Source organism: Trematomus bernacchii, unplaced genomic scaffold (genome assembly GCF_902827165.1).
Source record: "Trematomus bernacchii unplaced genomic scaffold, fTreBer1.1, whole genome shotgun sequence".
NCBI classification, from domain to species: Eukaryota; Metazoa; Chordata; class Actinopteri; order Perciformes; family Nototheniidae; genus Trematomus; species Trematomus bernacchii.
The window spans coordinates 232019-252305 of NW_022987998.1; the positions used below are offsets into that span (position 1 = coordinate 232019).

The 20287-nt window shown below is 38.7% G+C and overlaps 1 protein-coding gene across 1 annotated transcript in view; it reads left to right on the forward strand.

Annotated features, from left to right (window-relative positions):
- si:ch211-186j3.6 (neural-cadherin) overlaps positions 1-20287 on the forward strand; it is a 437178-nt gene that overhangs the window by 101200 nt on the left and 315691 nt on the right. Inside the window, 2 exon segments of the mRNA XM_034117220.1 lie at positions 15753-15950; positions 18216-18441. Coding sequence (XP_033973111.1) covers positions 15753-15950; positions 18216-18441 — 424 coding nt within the window.

Consider the following 20287-nt stretch of genomic DNA (forward strand, 5'->3'; position numbering starts at 1 on the left):
ACCTCTGATTGTAGAGGAAAAGCCTTCTCCCCTAACTCAAATAAGTTTGTTGGTTTAACACAATTTAATTAGAAGTTGTCATAACTCAATAAACATTTCTGCAAACTGTTGCTTTGATTTTCTTTGCTGAGCCAAAGCATTTGTTTTTAGAGTGTACTGTCAGCACAATGTAGAGCAGTAGGGGGGGGGGGGGGGGGGTTATTGTGAAAATTAGGTTGCGGAGTGAGAAAGGTGCTGATTGGGGTCATTGGAGGAGGAGGAAGAGGACAGAGGAGGAGGAGAAAATAAGGTGAGAAGAGGAGTGGGGGGGGGGGGGGGTCTGTGTTTGATTCATCAGCTGGTAACTGAAGGCCTTATATTTTCATCCTCAAGATACATTAAAGTGTTGGACACATGCACACTCACTTCCACATACACATGGAGATACTAAGGATGAACAGTATAAATGTTTTCAGCCAACACTGATAACTCATTATCTGCATTATAATCGCTGGTGATATAATTTTCATTAATTCTTCAAGCCAGCTTCACATGGTGACACAAACAATGCAATTGCACATACAGAAAAATAAATAATATCAAAGACCCGTTGTCTACTTCACCTCTACTTGCTGTTCTAAATAATATGTAAAATAACATTTCTTGTTTAAAAAAAAGTACTTATACACAGTTTATACACGCCTTTAGGTAAGCTGTGGTAAGCATGGGTGGCGATATTTACAATAGACACACTTACTTCCACATACGTTTGTAGATAATAAGGATGAACAATATTGATTCTTTATTTTAAGCCCACACTGAAATCCAATAATTAACTTCCGTCTTATTGCCAATATAAATAAACAGTCTTTTTTTCTTTTTCTGTAACATTTTCATGAACTCTTCAATCCATCTCGCAAGATGAATCAAACATACAGATACAAATTATACAAATGTGAAAATAGAAAAGTAAATCATGCCCAGGAGCCCCTTTCCTAATTCACCTCTTCCCATCCCACCCCTTTTTAGTATTTTAAAATTTCACAACAGTTTATACACAACTGTAGGTAAGAAAGGCTGTAGTGATCATTGATGGATTCATCAGCTGTTAACTGAATGCTTTATCTATTTTCATCCTCCATCACAGTGTTGGACACACACAGTATTTTCCACTTATATGTGTAGAATACATTTATCTGCTCTTGATATGAAAATGGAATTTATTCCAACTGACAACTGAAAACATACAGCAGACTCATCATGTTCATTTATTATTTTTCTGGTACTTGGAATTCTACTGAGGCCGGCGTACTTCGTAGCGAGAAATTTCGAGGCTGCACATGTGTAGACTCCGCGGTCTTAAAATCCCCACAATGCTTTGTGCACGGACCATTTTCCAAATCTTTGGTGGAAATAGCGCTCCATTTAAGGCAGGGCCTCTCATATGACGCACACCTGCACACCTGTTAGCCTGTTCCACAATTCTTCGTTTTCCGAGGCTAGGAAGGATTCTTGCCTTCTGAAGCATGTGACTCGGAAGACATGTGCTACCAAGCAAGCGTCCTCGACATTGAGAAACACCCCATGTCTAGCCAGTGTGCTTGTTCTTCTTCTCTGTGTTTATTGTCGCATCACAAACTGATTTTACCACCTAATGTCTAGATGCAACGCTTGTTAGGTCAAGGGAAGCAATCTAGCTCCGTATTATCAGAATAACACATAATCATACCAAGTGGATACGTTTTTGAGTTACCTAAACATATTTGCATATAGACATCCACAGGCCAAAGGGTTCATCAGGAACATCCCCCCCAACATAGTTCATTGCCCTATTGCTTTCTGTATTGGCTTTCTGTAATGTTGACTCATGCACCACTTACATCTACTTGAAAAGCCAATCAGTTTGGCGCGGAGCATCTACACTTTACTTAAGGAATCATTCGGCTCATAACTGTGTCCTTGTTTGAGATAATAGAAGTCATTGGATACTTTATGATTGTTTTCTGAGACACTTTACTGTGGTTTCAGTGACGTTCTTGGCACCCTTGATATGTTGATTATGTGCTGAAGATGTTTTCTTTGTTGGTGTTATATAAGAAAGTGTAATTGGCTTCATAATGCTCGTTTCCCACAGAGATTATAAAGTCAAATGAATCTAATGATGCCTATAATTATGCAAATACTCTTCTCTACACCTACACATGTACTGCCAGACAGATATTATATCGTTTAAGATGAAGTAAGTTACCAGAGTTGTTTTAACAGTAGTTAATCTATAGTTGTATTATGTTGAAAGAGTGAGGAACACCATGGCTGTGGTCAAAAAGTTAAAAAAATGTTGGGTCCTTTGTCCTTCATAAACACTTTTCTTTAACCTCAGTGAATAACTTACTGAGTTTAAGGATGATTCTGAAGCAAAAGACATCAGCGCTGCTAAGAGAATCCAACTGTATTTTGGCAACGTAATTATAATGCACCAAAAGATCTTATTGATGTGCGTCTGCTATGGGACAACTAAGATTTTCCGTTGATGGAGTACCAAAGGCACATCTAAATACCCATTGTGTTGTTTAATGCAGGATTTATACACCAGGACAACATTGAACAATTTATATTTCATTTCCAAGGTTGGAATTAAGAAAAGTTGCTCGCCCCCACTTCACCCTTACCGCTCGTATTGATTAACATTAGTCCCAATTAGCGTTATTATTTGAAACTAATTGAATAAATAATACTTTATGCAGTTTCTCCATAGCTTGTTAGGCCTACAAATCTAACTTTGAAGCATCACCAATCAAACGTGTTCAATACAAAATGTATTAAGAAACATCACCCAACATTTCTAGTTCGCCTTTCACAGATTGTTGATGGTTCCAAACATATGACCACTTTGGCAAGTTGAGGCATTAGATGTGGAATGCTAAATAAGCACCGTAACTTACACAATCTGCATTTGCAGGTCACGATCGGTTGTTTCCGTTGACGGACAAATGGAGTGCCACTTTAAATGCTGTGGCCGCAAGGACCTGCTGTCATTATCTCCTTTCCTTCCGTAAAGGACGGTTAATTGTATCCAAAGCTAAAGGACATAACACAAAGGACGCATTAAAGCTCCTTTCCTGTCATCTACATCAATTGGACAGCTCTTATCATGGCTGCCACGTAGGTACTTCCTGTTTGTTTCACTTTGTTAGGAAGCTTCCTAAACAAAAAGACTAGACTGCAACCGTTCATACATTTAGCAGCATTAGATCATCCTAGCATCTGACCCCAAAGTATTCTCTGGTTCTTAATTTCATCAAGATCGCGCACTCAATGTAAAGCAACAAAACATACTTATGTTAAGGCGGAATAATGATTTCAACAGAAAGTTCTGTAATCTACTGATAGCTGCCAGCTATTTTAATTTAATTGAGCAACATTTAAACCAACTGACTTCTTCTGACCTTGTTGTTTATGGTGGTCAAGAGATCACCTCCTATAATCGTTACCAGACTACATGTGATGAATTATGGAGGATACTTAAATCTGCTGCAAAGAAATGTATATTTTTGCCTTTGATTTTAGTTCTGAATTCCACTCAGTTTTATGCATAACGTCAAACTCTTATAACTGGCTGCAAGAACAATGTTCTCAATGGTTTTTCTAGTGTCAGTGGTATGTCAAGCTTAGATAGAAGTTATGGGGTTATACTTTGATGGATCAATATCGTACATGTTTGATGATGCTTTCTGTAATTTTGTGTTGCACATGCTGAGAAATAAAGTAAATTAAATATGAAACATGACCTTATAAATTAATCTCTCTGAATGTGGTAGATCAAATGTAATAAACCTTATTATTAGATTGATGATTGGTATCTGTACAGTGCTAAAAATATAGGGAGATGTGCATTATTAAAATCTTCTATAATTTATTATATATTGTAAGACCTTATAAATTGTGAGTTTCTTTATACATTTTCTGCAACTACATTTTAGATACCGACATAACACAATTGGATTTTTCTTTGGACAAATCCAGTTAATCCATATATATTGAACAAATTCAAATGTTTTATTATGTTGTAAAAATCCTTTAAATGCAATACTACCATTGAGCAGTCTGCAGATTGATTTCTAACAGTGGCCACAATGGACTATAGGAAGTAGAGGGAAAGCAGAACCTCCATAGTTTCAAGGTTGAGCCATACTCCATTTATAATACACTTTTGTATTGCGAGGGAAATGTAGTTACTAAAGCAATGTTTTGAATTAATTATTTAAAAACATCTACAATGTACGAAACATGTTCTAACTGCATGAAGGGGCTACATAATTGATATTTTCTCAATAATCCAAAGAGTGTAAGCAGTCCGTCTCTCGTGTTTGCTCTCCTACAGTATGCACAGTGTGTTATTGATCTGCATTATATTTCTGTTTGCTTGGACGGTCAGGCCTTGCTTTTCAGTTGTCATCATGTTATCTGATTAGTTCTCTTTGTTTCTGCTCCATTGTTGCCATCTTGACTGTCTGCCCACCACATTCAGGGGTCAGTAGACAGCATCTTAAAAAGTGTATTAGGCTGTTGTTTTCTAAGGCAATTATATGTGCTATGAAAAATTGTCCTTTCACACAAAAATCTGTCAAATCACCCCTTGCCGAATGGAGAGCTAATTAAAATAAAGTGTCGTTTTTTGTACATCTTCCAGGGGCTCTGTCTGTAGTAGCTGGTCTGCTGAATCACGTTGAGTTCAATTTACAATAATAAGTGCATTCAACTAGGGATGTCCCGATCACCTTTTTTTGCTCCCGATCCGATTCCGATCATTTGATTTTGACAATCTGCCGATACCGATTTTTCCCGATCCGATCTTTATGCAATGCATTAAGAGAAAAAAAAGGTAACAGATAACGGCTGGTCATCCAACGCGATGAATTCAGCTATCTTGGCGGTTATTTTGTTGGCCTTTTCACTGTTCTGGGGCAGTTTCTCTCTCCTTTTAAAAGTCTCTGAAAGTGTCAGTTGTTTCAGTGCCGTTACCTGAGTGGCCGCTGTGTACTCGTCGTGTTGTTGTTGGTGTTTGTTTCTCAGGTGGCGTATTAGATTGGTCGTGTTGAACGTAGCTCTGTTCTTTCCACCACACGGAACCTCCGCCTTGCAAACATTGCATCTGGCTGTTACACTGCCTTCGCTTTCAATTTTATAATACTTCCAAACTCCTGACATTTTCTCTGTCCCGACTCCCGAGTCACCAGCTGAACGTAGCCTCTTGTTAGCTTACTGCTACTATTAGACACTGCGCCCACTCTGTTGCCAGATTTGAGAGAAATAAGCAACCAGGTCTATGAAAACAAGCCCAAAAGAAGCAACACATACATGATGTTGTGTAATTTTAAACCAAAACTAAGGCCTCAGAATGACTTTAAGACGTGAACATGGTCATTTTTGTTTTGTAACATTAAATAAAATAATAAAAATATTTTATAAAAAAAAAAAATCCCGATCCCCGATTTTTTTCTCCCGATTCCGATCCTTTGAAAATCACGTGATCGGCTCCGATCCCCGATCACGTGATCGGATCGGGACATCTCTACATTCAACCATGTGGGTACAAGCCCATAATCAGAATCAGAATATAAAATGCTTTATTTATTCATCCAACAGCATGGACATGTACATCCTTACAACAAAAGTTCAAGAATCAAGCAGGTACATCAACTTTTTTAACTATGCTAATCTACTTCAAGAGCTCTATTTACCAATCCATCAAATTGTATTCATATCAGAAATCACACATTTGTTTTAGGGACTTTAAGAACTATACAGCATACAACACCTTGTCTTTAGATTATTGGAGCCAACAAGGAAAACCTCCGTAGTAAAGCAAAGAAAAAGGGTAGAATGGATAAGGAATTAAGTCGCCTTTACCGATCCATCAAAAATGGCCTGGATTGGCCCGAGTCCCAATTCTGTGGATTAGCCTTAGATATCCCTGTTTAGGGGACTTAAGTATCATAAGTAGTGTTACGGAATCAGCCTTAGGTGTTGAGTAAATACTGCAACCCTTCTGGCCTTCTAAGAAAAATGAAAACAAAATAACTACAGTACATACTGTCTTCAGTCTTGTTTTAAAACGAAGGTCATTTCTGAATGCATTTAAATGCCTAGCAATACATATTTTGTCAGTTTTTTGTTGTTTCGTTGTTATTTGGGCCAGGTGGATATTTTCAGGCCAAATCGGAAGTTAGCGTCTCAAGGGGTCGCTCAGATCACAGTTTTGAATCAAATAAGACCTTAAACAAACACACATTTATGAAACTGAGACGTTAGGCATGATCATTTCCACATATTAACATGACTGTGATTATTTGAAGCCTAAAGTATTAAGCTAACGTTAGCCAGCTAAATCACGGTCTCATGACTTCACGTCACCACTGCTAAGCTGAATGCGGCTAATGTTTGGCATGATGACGTTTAGTAGTTTCATGTAGTCACTTGTTAGCAACCCCCAGTTTATAACACATATAGGCTTCAGACATTCACCAGTTGGTTTCTACTGACGTATTTTATGTCGTAGAACCAAACTTAAAAATCTCTTCAGCTTGTGTTGAGCATCTTGTTCCAGGTGTCTAACCAAAACAAATTCAAAAAGTGTTGACTGAGATGAGAGAACGGGACATGAAATTAAATAGTTCAGTAATACAAGCACAAAGAGGAACAGGCTACTAAAAGATGCTTCTGAATCACTTCCAATTAATCCAATTAAACGTAACACTAAACAACAATGGAAATCTGAAGTGAGCCTGATGCTTGACTTTTATGAGACTGTCCGCACTTCAATCATGTGAAGTAAACTATGTATTTAATACGACATAAGTTAAATCACTACATCCAGCACAAGGCAAAAACAGCTCCTGTTGCCCTCACATAGCTCACTGTTAGTTTTAAAGGTTCTAGTGTCACTGTTTCAATGGAGAGGCCGATGAGGGGGCAATGCAGGAGTGAAAACTGTGTTTCACTTTGTGGGCAAAAGCACATACCGGACTCTGCCTCGATGAGCTTGTGTTACCAATGAAAGCCTGAATAAAGCCTGAATTGCTGGTTTGAAGATATAATGGGTGTAATAACTGATGCTAGAAAACAGCGATCAGTCTCTTGCGTTTCACAGCTCAGTTGCCTGTGTAAGAGACGATCCACATGATTGGATGAGACTCAGCATGCTGGACAGTGTGATATCTGTCCGATCAAACAGCTGTCCACTGCAGTGTCTTTTTGCTTGATATTAGAAACTGTTCAAAGCTCAAGGAATGGGCGGAGATGTGTGAGTGTTGAGATTAAGTCCATTGAGAGAGACTAAAACCAGATTCAGGTTTTAATCCTTGTAAACCCATCCCTCCCACTCGCTGCAGTGTTGACGGATTTGTTCAACAATGTAATACAAAAGTACCCCTACACTAGAGATCCCTCAAGCTTTCATTTGGGGCGTTTAAACCCAAAACAAGATGTTTGCTCCAACTAAAGTCAGAGAACATCAGTTAGAGAGATTTTGCACCATCGTCTGAGTTATTACCAGTGGTGGAAAGTAACTATATATATACATAAGTACTATACTACAAATGCAATGTACTTAGAGTTTACTTGAGTTTTTTCTTCCCACTTTGTGCACTACAATACGTATCATAGGGCTATATTGTACTTGTTACTTCAGTACATTATTATTTTAGTTACGTTATCGAATCTGATTTGTACACAAAAAACTTGTTAAAAGCAAGAACTTAGCAATGAAACATTGGACATTTCCAAGTTCACCAATCACAATTGAGAAATCAACTCAGCCGTGTATTTACAGGTTTTAGATTAAAATGTCCAACATTATTTCTATTACACCCAAATACTTCAACAATTATCATAATTGCTGCATATTAATAATTTGGCGGTAAAACATTTCATGGGTCCAGGTTTTCAAATGTGTAGATTTGCTGATTTTCTTCTAAAATATTTAAATATATTTTTGGTAATTTAGTGGGAATGCTGATACAGCATTCCCACTATATGTTATGCTACGGACAAAATTCGTATTATTATTCCATCCAATTATTTTGGCCCTCTTCTCCTCCCACATTCAACATCGCAGAAACTCCGTTCAAACTGGCTATTACTTTTATCATTCATAACTTTCATAATTCCAGAGATACATCCCATAATTCATCCAATTTTTAACATGGAAGTCAATGGAGATATTCTTCAGACTTCAACAAATCTTCATGCGACTTCAACTGCTAACTGTTCATTCATACTTTCATTCATACTTTTCACTCTCTCTCTCTCTCTCTCTCTCTCTCTCTCTCTCTCTCTCTCTCTCTCTCTCTCTCTCTCTCTCTCTCTCTCTCTCTCTACCACACACAGACACAGACACACACACTCTCTCTCTCTCTCACACACAATGTTCCAAACGGCCCAAAACTTCACAGGTTTGGTAACGATGCAGCCATCAACGCATCTAACCGTATTATGGGGTGTCATCAAATGCCGTTGCCATGGCGACAGACCACTCGCCATGAAGCACGATGTAGCTGTAAGTCCAATGGACACGGTCCGATCGTCCTCCGAACTTCGCTTGTATATCACCGGTACAGCCCTCAACAGCTCTACGTCAATTATGGGGTTTCTTCAAATGCCGTTGCCATGGTAACACAAGGCTCGCCATGAAACACGGTTTTCTCATAACTTCAGTGAAAATGCTCCAAACGGCCCAAAACTTCACAGGTTTGGTAACGATGCAGCCATCAACGCATCTAACCGTATTATGGGGTGTCATCAAATGCCGTTGCCATGGCGACAGACCACTCGCCATGAAGCACAATGTCGCTGTAAATCCAATGGACACGGTCCGATCGTCCTCCAAACTTCGCTTGTATATCACCGGTACAGCCCTCAACAGCTCTACGTCAATTATGGGGTGTCATCAAATGCCATTGCCATGGCGACAGATCATTCGCCATCAAGTTAGTTCAAAAGTTTGCAGTTCAAATATTCTGCGGCTTTTCCAAGCCTTTTTACTTTCTTTTCTTCTCTCATCACACATTCAAGCCCCCAGTGTTCATGTATCATTTCAATCTAAATTCTTCACTTTCTTCTTACACATTACATTTCAGCATAGCAGTTTAGCGTCAGCTTTTCAGCATAAAGCATTCCCACTAGCAATTTCTTCAAGAATTGCATTCTCTAGATTTAAATGTTATCCTGCATAAGTAATTTTGCTCGTAATACTTAAGTATATAAGTATATAAGTTTACTTTACCATTATTAAAGCTAACTATTGAGTCTCTTAATTAATTGTACAGCTAACTCATAGTTAAACTTTCTCTGTAAGCCTTTTCTAAGCAAGGTTGACCTGTGGTTCAAACTTGAGATGTTGAGTTTCTTTTATACAAATGTGAGTAAGGTAGGAAGAAACAGTTCATTTCTCCGCAAATCAAGATCAATCAAAGAAAAGTAATGAACAATTCATTCAAGTCAAAATGAAAAGGGTGCACTTCCCTCTATTTCTTTGTAACTTTCTTCAATATCACCGAACAAGCATGATATTTTCCTATTTAGAAGTTTCTCAGTATAAAAGTAAGAGGAATATAAAAGTGACATCTCACAAATGTTATTGCAACTGCATATGTATGAAGAAGAGCTTTCTTTTTCAAATTAAAATATGAGAGGTCAAGGGAGTGACCCGAGTATACGTGCAATACTTTTCAAAAGACTTGAATCCCCTGCCACAAAAGCTGGATTCACTAAAGTTATGTTGTGAGCTCTATTCAAAATGAAAGCAACGAATGATTTCTGTTTCGAACTTCCTTTGTACACGTAGATGTTTGTGGCAGTGGGGTGTGCACCGGCTGCTGGAGTCACTAAATAAAAGCATGCTAGTAACCTGGTTCCGGTCTCCTGCAGTAGGCTGGGTCCTGGAGCGGAGAAGTAAAAGCCACTGAGAAGCCTGTCCTGAAGAGCAGTATTGCATATTTCGTTGACCCCAGCCCCGTGTAGCTAATCTGATCTGTTCATGCAGAGCTTTTAATAGAATAGAATATAAGCCTTTATTGTCAATATATATAAAATACAATGAAATGACGAATGCCCGTACCAGCGGTGCTTGAAATTCACACACACATAATGCAAACAACTTCAAAAAATTCAAGCAATAAAAGACAAAAACAAGAATAAAGAGTCTTGGTCTTCTGGGAGAGAAACTCCCTCTGGAGGGAACTTTGGGAATTTAGACTTTGACCATGTACATGCACACAAACCTTTATCTCACACTACAGGAGAGGGAAAACCTTCATAATAGGGCCCCTTTAAGATCCAAGGGTAATTGAACAACTGTTTTTACCTCTGTTAAAAAATACATTACATTACATGTTACTTGTTAGATGCTTTTATCCAAAGCGACTTACATACTCAATACTGTGGGCAATCCCCACAGGAGCAATTTGGGGTGAAGTGTCTCAGGGACACAACGACATGCTGACTGCAGCGCCACACACCTCCTACATACATTATTGAAGATAACAAAAAAGACTGACCCTAACCCCAATAAAACTGCTGATTACACACTTTGAACAGAAGTGTTTGTCAGACATCTTTCAGAGAGTGCTCGACTAGGCTATGCAGAAGGATGGAATCCAGATATAGGCAATCTAATTTATTTGATTTAAACAGTTATCTTGCACAGTCTATAACAAGATGTGTATATTCTCAGCACTGATTGAGTAAGTAATCTATCAACACTTGTTTTTCTAAGACTGATTACTCCATCTCCCCTTCCTTGTTATCATATTTAACCACCTAAGGTCACACCTTCCTGTCTCCAGCATGACAAGTTGACATTTACCTTTCCGTCGTAAACACATCATTAATTGTGAAACTTTGGATCAGTCCAAGGTCATAATTCATAGCCTTTTGAGCCTTCACTGATTTTGAGCGCGCTAATGTGAAAAATATGATCCATTTTCTATAAACCTCATTATTTTTCAAAGATGTAACTTTAGTCAAGAGTCTTTAGCTTTACTGAAGGAGATACACATACGATAGTTATTTATAGTTCTGACAGTAATAAAAGATTGAAGGGGAACACCACTAACACTGGAAATGATTTATTAATGACTCATCCATATAGTACACCTAATTAATTGCCTATGGACAGTCTGGAGAACAAACAAAGACATATGAAGACAGTACTGAGATTCAACATAATTAACACATTCTCCTCCACATGTCAATATTCTCATTCAATGAGAACACATTTATGACTCGAATAGGCGCGACAGGAACATATGACACTAACAGAACATAAAGGGAAAACAACATGTCTTTTGTAGGTCTGCTGAGAAGTGCATTGATGTTCATTTCACTGAATTACTGTAGAGAAAAAAAGTTAGCTAAAATGTAAATGTAACACATTGAAAACACATTGCTGAAACGTACAATTTAACGCTGTTCTTGGTCGGTTAACGTTCACAATAAAAGTCAACTCAAAGAACATAATAATGAAGATTCCATATGAAACTGATAAACTTAATGCTGAGGACAATGTTGATTTCAGTTTTGGGCATACTCCCAAAATATATATATCTTTTTTTAAATCCACTATTGTTTGGAGACATTTGAGACGGATAACTGTTTCCACTATTCATTCTTTGCAATGAACTGCAATAATTGCTGAAATCAATTATAAGTGTTAATGATTCCATGTGCTTGTCATTCAATGACAACGTTTCTGCAGTGGAACATTCTATGATCATTTCTAATTCATTGTTTTTTTCTCCCAAAACGAAGAAAAGCAACATGCAACATTAGCAAATATCAAAAAACACAACATGTGGTCAAATGAATATATTGTTCTATCAGTCATTACAAAATGGACAGCTACATAGATGTCAGTTTGTGCCCAGCATTTGAAACGCTTTACACAGTTACAGTACAGTAATATGTACGATAAACGGCAAACTGGCATATCACTGCATATATTATATTCTCCGTAGAATACTTTATTCAACAACAAAAGTTGATGCAACTTTTATTGCCTAATTAATATCACAGCAACTAAACAGTTGACCAAACAAACAAGGAACATATATAGTATTATATTTAGAGTCCTCAGCCCTCATCCACACCTTTTACTGAACCAGGAAGTAACCTCCCCCAACGACCAGGGTAACTAAAATACAAATAAAGTTATTGATACAAACAAATACTTGTGTTAGCTGTGATGGAATGTGTGATAATAAACAAAATAATGTCAAATACAGAGTTGACCATTTAAATCAAATGAGTGGTGTTCAATGTTGGTGTGGTTTACTGCAACTGAAATGAAGTAAAACTAGTTGAGGTAAGGGTCCAGTGTAGTTGCCTTACCCTGTGTGGCTGTGGCCATCACATTCATTTTTCATTGTTGTTTTAGTTCCTACAGAGACAAGAGAAACTGGAACATGGACAATGGCACCTCTACTGCATTCTTTATTCACCAAACAACCAATAATGCACAAGCTACATAATTCATTGTGAATAATATGTGCTCTGAGAGCACGATAACAAGAAAATGTAGGGACCCTCGGACTTGCAACCTATTGGAGCGAATGAGGCCTGTCGGCATGGACAAGCTTTCCGTGGCATTATTAGTGAGCGCTGGGCCCACTTTTTCTTTGGATTGCAACATATCATGAGATCCAGTGGGGTGCATTGGTGTGAGGGATGGCAGTAGCACCAAGCTGTCTCTCCCTATGGTCCTTTATTAGCCACTAATCCATTACTGATGATCGTTATTAGCCAGAAAGAAGTGTGTGTGTTTGCATGGTAAGTGTGTGTGTCTGAGAGATGCATTTTGGCATGGTGCTCTGTATATTAGCCCGGTGATTTATTAGCTGGGTAATGCCGTCCCTTCTTCCCCAAAGCTGCATTGTCCATTTGCCAATTAATTCTGAATCTGCTATGACCACGGGGAGGGGGGGAGACGGATAGAGCGGGAGATACAGAGAGAAAGGGAGAGATCATCAACAAATACATGGGTTGAACCCCAGAGTCAAGTGCAGAGCTATGTTTTTTCCATAAGATGTGGCTGGTTAATTTTGCTCTTGTGTCCTCTTTTGAAGTCTGCTTATGTTTTTCTTTCAAACGTTCCCTCGCTTCCCCTCTTCTCTAATGCCATTGATTTATGCAATTGCTTGCTCGTTGTGTTCTCTTCTTAATACGGCCATCCTCCACTTTTTGTTGTTGTGCTGTTTTTCTAACAATCCCAGGGTCATTTATCCGCCTCTGCCTTTCACTCCTAATCCGGTTCCTGCAACACAACTTGGCCCTCTTGCCTCGCTATAAATGACTTGATTGTACGCTCTTATTCTGAAGATATGTATCTTTCTTAGGCTCGCCGTTTTTCTTTTTCACTCTACAGTCAAAACAGATAGATTGTTTTTTCTCTCACTAATTGTGTTTGTTATTAAAGTCAGAGAATTTGAACTGTAAGGGATAATGTGCGGCAAACCAGTCATTATAGCCATGAGATACTATTTGAATACTCATTTTTATTTTTGTGGAGAGCAAGGAACTTTTGATTCATGATGGCTGATCTGTTCTCTTTTCCTTTTCATAACCGAGGACAGATCAGCCATCATGAATCAAAAGTTCCTTGCTCTCCACAAAAATAAAAAGGAGTATTCAAATAGTATCTCATGGTATTATCTGATTGAGGTGTTTATTTGGCCACAGCTGATGTTAAATTGACTGGAATTTTTTTCTGCGGATTGATATGACTTCACATGGTCCCTCGATCAGATCATCCTTAGCAACGGTGTGATATCGTGAAAGAGCAGACCACTGAATGTCCAAATTGGGCAATCAGAATTGGGTATTCAACTGAGCTGTCTTATAATGATGGATAATATTCCTCATCGGACCTTGTTCAGCCATCACTTAATAATTTTAGCATTACAGTGCCACCGTTTTGTTATATAACCATTCCAAATAAGAATCACTCATTCTCTGTTTAACGGGGGATAAACTGACACTACAGAGAGCAATCCTCTGGCGTGTGTGTGTGTGTGTGTGTGTGTGTGTGTGTGTGTGTGTGTGTGTGTGTGTGTGTGTGTGTGTGTGTGTGTGTGTGTGTGTGTGTGTGTGTGTGTGTGTTGTGTGTGTGTGTGTGTGTGTGTGTGTGTGTGTGTGTGTGTGTGTGTGTGTGTGTGTGTGTGTGTGTGTGTGTGTGTCTTGGTCTTGGGACCTTAGAGTTTCCACAGTGTCAATATGATTGCTGTTTACTACGGCTGCAGATAGCGCAGCACTGATTATAATTGCTAGTTGAGATGCGGAGATGGCCTCCTCTCAGTTTCCACCGCTTGTTGTCCACATTATACATTCTGGGAAGAAATACGAGGAGATGACATATGAATAGAAACCAGCGTTATTGGAAAACAAACAGGTGAGAAGAAAAATACTGGATGAATTTATCATTGTTAGAAAACATAACGATTTCATTCACAAACATTGGAAATACATTGGAAATACATACTTGGGTTTTATGTTCAATGGTTTAAAATTCAGTTTTGCTACTTTGCTCAACCACTTGTTGCTCTCCAAAAAGATTGTTATTTGCCATGTCCTCAACAGCACGGATGGCAATTATTAATATGGGTCGACCAACGTGTAGGTACAACGGCTGGAGTCATCACCTGTTTTGACCACATGGTAAATAAATTCAATAAACTAATCATAAGTTAGGATTGGATAAGAACTATATTGATCCATTTAGGAAAATTCAAATGTTAAACAGCAAACTGAATACACTTGAAGAGAATAGGACAGGTTAGAGTACTTACTAGTGAAAGTGATATACTAGACTATCAATGTAAAACTCTGATTGATAACTGAATAACTGAAAGGAAAATGCATAACGTCAATAGCTGATAAAGGTTGGTGGATTATTGAGTTCTGTATAGTACAAGGTCCCCCTCCCCCTCCCCTCTTCTGGTTGGCACTGGTGTGTTTAGATATATTTAGTCAGAGCTGGCAGCACAGCTACATTAGTTTGCTAGTCTGTACTGGCTGTAGTAATCTGAGTGTGTTTTCCTGGAGTAACACAGCGGGCTATCTTTGGCTGACTGTCACAGGGTTTTTCTCCACTTGAAAAGTTGTTGGGCTGACAGAGAGGAACAGTGAAAAAGAAACAATGGTACACAACCACATTCACTTTCGGTCTAAATCTGTCACCAAGACTTTTGGATTTGCTTTGCAGAACAATGTGGGAAACCTCAATTGATTCTGACCCATTACACAAATATATTGTTGTGCACTGTGAAACAAACACACAGATGTTTGCATGTTAAAATATAGATCACGCTGAGTAGGGTTGCACAATTTGAAAACAAACACATTTGTTTAGTATAGTCTGGGTTTTAATATATGAATATAGTCCATGTTTCGATGACATTTTGATTCGATTAATTGTGCAGCCTTAACGTTGAGGTAGGAGGCTTTTCTGAAATGTGAACGCTTTGTGAGCTTCACTGTAGTTATACAAGTATTTTCCACAAGCATTTATACAGTAGGTGTGTTGCAATGTTGTGTTTCTGAAGTTAAATCTTACCCTCAGAAACCAACAACATATTTGTTTACATGGAATTGAAATATCTCCTTAACAACAATATGGTATCTGGTTAAATTGGTCCAACCCTAACCCTAACCTTAACCCTAATCCTCACCACGATAGAAAAAGCTCTTGACTCACTGTTTCCTCTTTCCTCTCTCTACAGGTCCAGAGTGGTACTTGGTCAGAGTGGAGCTGACAGTGACAGATGTAAATGATAATATCCCAGAATGGAGCATGATTCCGGCTCCATACCTGGCGGTGGTCTCCTCCGACGCCCCCGCAGGCTCGCTGGTCTACAAGCTGCACGCTCAGGACGGGGATGAAGGGAACAACGGGGAGGTGGAGTACTTCATGTCTGATGGTGGGTCATTTTCTGCTCTTCCCCTGCATGCCCAATCATTTAACAAGCATTTTCTTAACTCCTTACTTTGGCAGTACAGAAGGATGGTGTCGCCATACTAAGAACTTTAAATACCCTATCACATATATTTTGTCTGAACAAGAATTGTTCAGACATTCTGTGACAAAAAAAAAAACCCTATGTAAATATTAAGCTTCAAGATCTCAGCCTCTATGATATGAGCGGTTTCATTTGTTAAGTACACTTGCTTCCAAAACAATTTACCGGTAATAAAAGTCATTACATTTATACCTTTCATGGACATTTACTATGGATGTTCCAATTGAAAAATGAGTCTGAATTAAATCAATAGTTTGCTTAGTTTTGGATTAGTGTTTCATCGTTGGTGTACAGAAGTAATCCATGTATCACTGTCAACACTCTGTTCATACAAATGTGTCATAATGCAGAATCAAGTTCATAATAAATATACACATAATCAAACATAGACACATACAGTACAGTATATAACTCAAGGGCAACAAAATCTCTCTCTACAACAAAGTATAGAGAGGGCAGAGCTTAATGAGATACTAATATAAGTTATTAAAAGAAAAGTGAGATGAAATAACACAGCTGAAAATGTAAAGTAGTACAAATCTAGCAGGAGCAACTGCAACAGGCTGCATGGATGGTTGGCGCAATGGTTGTTGGTTTAATCATTTTGTGTCTGAATCTCAGTTAAGCCTTACACTTCATTACATCTACAAAGGTTTGGATAAAAGTCATATCATGCCCTGTTATGTTACATACAGTTCATTAATTTCAACATCACAGTCTCGCTGTTCTTTGTATTTCACATTTCAACAACTTGGAAAATTGGCTGTCCGGTCATATAAAGCGCTTAATTGGCACTTGCCCAGCATGAATTTACAATATTTTTGACAGCTTCTGAGGCAGCAGATTTTAAACAGACTCTCGCCTTGTAGTCCTCTTGCACTGCTGGACTCTGAGATGAAACCTAAGCAGTCTGTTATGCTTCCACAGGGCCATTATGTGTCCTGCTATTCTTTCATTTTTGCTAAAAAAACCTCCTCAGTTTGGAACCACAGAAAGAAGTCCGAAAGAAAATGATCTCGTTCTTCCCAGACTCAACACGTGTCCTGACATGACTCTGTGCATCTGTGTTTTATCTGCTGGTTATTTAGTGAGAAAGGCGCTACTTAGCACCATTCTGCTAATACATGATTTAATTACATGTACAACTATCTTAAAACATAACCTCATAATACTTGCCAACTCATTGCTTTTAATATGATATGTATATTAACTTTTATTTAAACACAAGTTAAATTAAGAATGCCCAATATTTATATAAACATAAGAAGTTAAAGTAACATGTCAAATAAAAGATTAAAAGAACATTACAGTATACAAATATTCACAAAAACATATGAACGTATTGTTTCCCTACTATTATCTGTGTTAAGATATATTGTCTTTCTTCTATCGCGATTCCATATTTCACTAAATATATCCAAAGTTGCATGCCCTGATCAGTGTTTGGTAGCTAAACTGAAAGCATAGATTTGAAAGTTACCATTTATTTCAGAATGGAAGAAGTTGAACTTCAGCAAATCTGTTATAGGGAGAATGTTTTATTAAAGTAATTTGCAACAGAAAAAAAAAAAACATTCACTTTGTACATGTGATGTGGTAAGAGTATAACAACATATGTTACAAAACATTTACATGCCAACATAAAATGCCACCCAAATAAAGCTATATACAAAAATATCAGGTCATAAATAAACAAAATAAAATCAACCATTTTTCACCTTTTTTTTTTAATTAATTTGATCAACTTGAGCACTGGTCCAAAAATAATGAACCTTTTGTGTAAACTGTTCATTTTACATCATAACAACTCAACCAGTCTTCAACCTGCAGCTCCTGGGAGTATGAGCAGCTTGAACAGTTCTCTAAAAAGTAGGTATATCTTTCCCTGTCAGATAAGAATCAAAGAGATGATGTTTACAGTGGAGAAGCAATGTTAAATGAAAACAGATATAATTCATGTTTTATTGCCTAAAGATAATTGCAGTTTCGGTATTTCATTACACAAATAAATAGTAAAACGGGGACATGTATGTCACTACTCCTCATCACTGCCAATGATTTAGATTGTAGCCTTTCTATAAAAAGTGTTGAACTTTTAGAAAGCAAACAAACAGTTATGGAGTTGGAATGTAATGTTATCATCAAACCTATTGCTTCTGTCTGCAGGCGGTGAAGGTCGTTTCGAGGTGGACAGGAAGAACGGCCAGGTGCGGACCACCGGCCTCCCCCTGCAGCGGGACAGGGAGTACCTGCTGACCGTGGTGGCTGCCGACCGGCTGGGGAGCCGCAGCGCCCCTGTGGTGGTCTCTGTGGTGGCGGGGGCCCGGCCCCCCCAGTTCACCAACGCCTCCTTCACCATCGCCATACCTGAAAACACCCCTGAAGGACAGCCGTGAGTTTACACACACTTAGATACATGTGTTTTAAAAAGCCTGTCCTATCTGTGGCCTCCAGATGATATATGGGGGCCTGAAACACAAAACAAAGATTTGTACATGAATTTCTCCTTTAGATATCCACATAGAGAGGTTCATATAACAGATGTTTATGCATCTGTGCACACATAAATACACTCGACTATTTTAATCACGACTTATTTAGGAGTCCGATCGAATTTTGGCTTTGTTGGTCGTCCTTTTAAGAAACAGCTTACAGGGGGGGAGTGAGGGTCGATCATCTTCAGCTGTTGGACATTAATTTCTGAAATGTTAGAAGTTTTGGTCTGCTTTCATCAGTTCCCCCACAGATGACCCAGAGGCCCTATTCTGCTTTTGAGGTTTTCACTTCCCTCGCTGTGTTATATAGATGTATGTGCATGTACAGTAAGTGGTCTGCAAAGGCTAAAATCCAAAAGTTCCCTCCAGAGGGAATTTTTCTTCCACACACTCCCCCCCTGCCTGAAACACCTCAAGTGGACTCCTTTGTTTCTATAATATAATCAATACACTAAAACGTAGCTAGCTTACCTCAAAGTATCTCTTCAAAATTACCTAGCCACACTCTCTACATCTTCTAGCCACTTGCAAGTCCATTCAATACATTTTATTTTTTTCTTTTAGAACATAGGGTCAACTTGGCACTAAAGACTGTTAGCATTATTGGGAAACGTACTGGGTAACGATCTCCAGTGAGAAACTTAGGCCCCGGCTCCACGGGAACGCATACGGCAAAACGCATCGGAGTAACGCAAACGCAAACGCAAAAAAGCTTCCGCCCACACGCAATATACACCGGATTGTGTCAAGCTCCACGAGACGGCTCCGTTTACATCCAACCGCTGGAAAAGCTGCAGTACATATGCCGAGCCTGTACGTGGAGCTGTAACTTCCTCCACAAAAGCAGAAACTTCCTCCACAAAAGCAGCGAAGAAGAATGGTTGTCATGGCTGCACTTCTGTTTATTCTCCGCGGTGTGTTAAAGTTTAAATCTTCCGGACAAAATTATAAAAGTGCCGGTCAAAGGTCTTCTTTGTTATTTATTAAGCTTTAAAACAAATGAATAACGACGATATAATGATATATGATAATAAAATACACGGATTCTGTCTCTTTTTCCTCTCTTCTCACAGCGTCAGTGTCTGTCTCATGCAGCAGCTGATCCAGTAATGATGACTCGACAGTAAAAATAAACATATTTATAACTAGTTTAGGTAGTTTGAGAGGTAATTAAAATAGCTAAGGGTGATGATCTGACTTGAAGTGTGTGTTTTGCTCCCGCTGCGTGTCTCCGTCCTGTCAGATTAGACTTCACTCGCGTTTATGTCCATATCGAGATAAAGATAAATAATCTGAATTCAGTGTGCAGTGTACTTTTGCGGGGGTGAGCAGCAGAGGCGGGGAGAGGCGGGGCTATTGCGTCGTCATTATCAGAAACGGATGACCGTATAGGCTACCACACGGCCCCGTTGGACCCCCCAGAGCGCTCCGTTCCCAGATCTATCCACCTTTGGACCCGTTGTCGTTTGCAGGGTCTGTTTTCTACGTTTCCGTTACGGCGTCGTCTAGCTTAAAGGGCTATACGCATGAGAAATATGCGGATTCAACCCGTTTTCGTTCCCGTGGAGCCTAGGCCATAAACCTGCCTTTGAGCTTCAACAAAGTCTTCAATAGAAGTAAGAGTCTAGCATAGTCCAATGGCTGTTGAAACAACATTCCTAAAATGTGTGTATACCCAGCTTTAGACATGGCATGATTGATCTCCACTTAGATGAACATTAGTCTCACATGGCTAAGATGAAT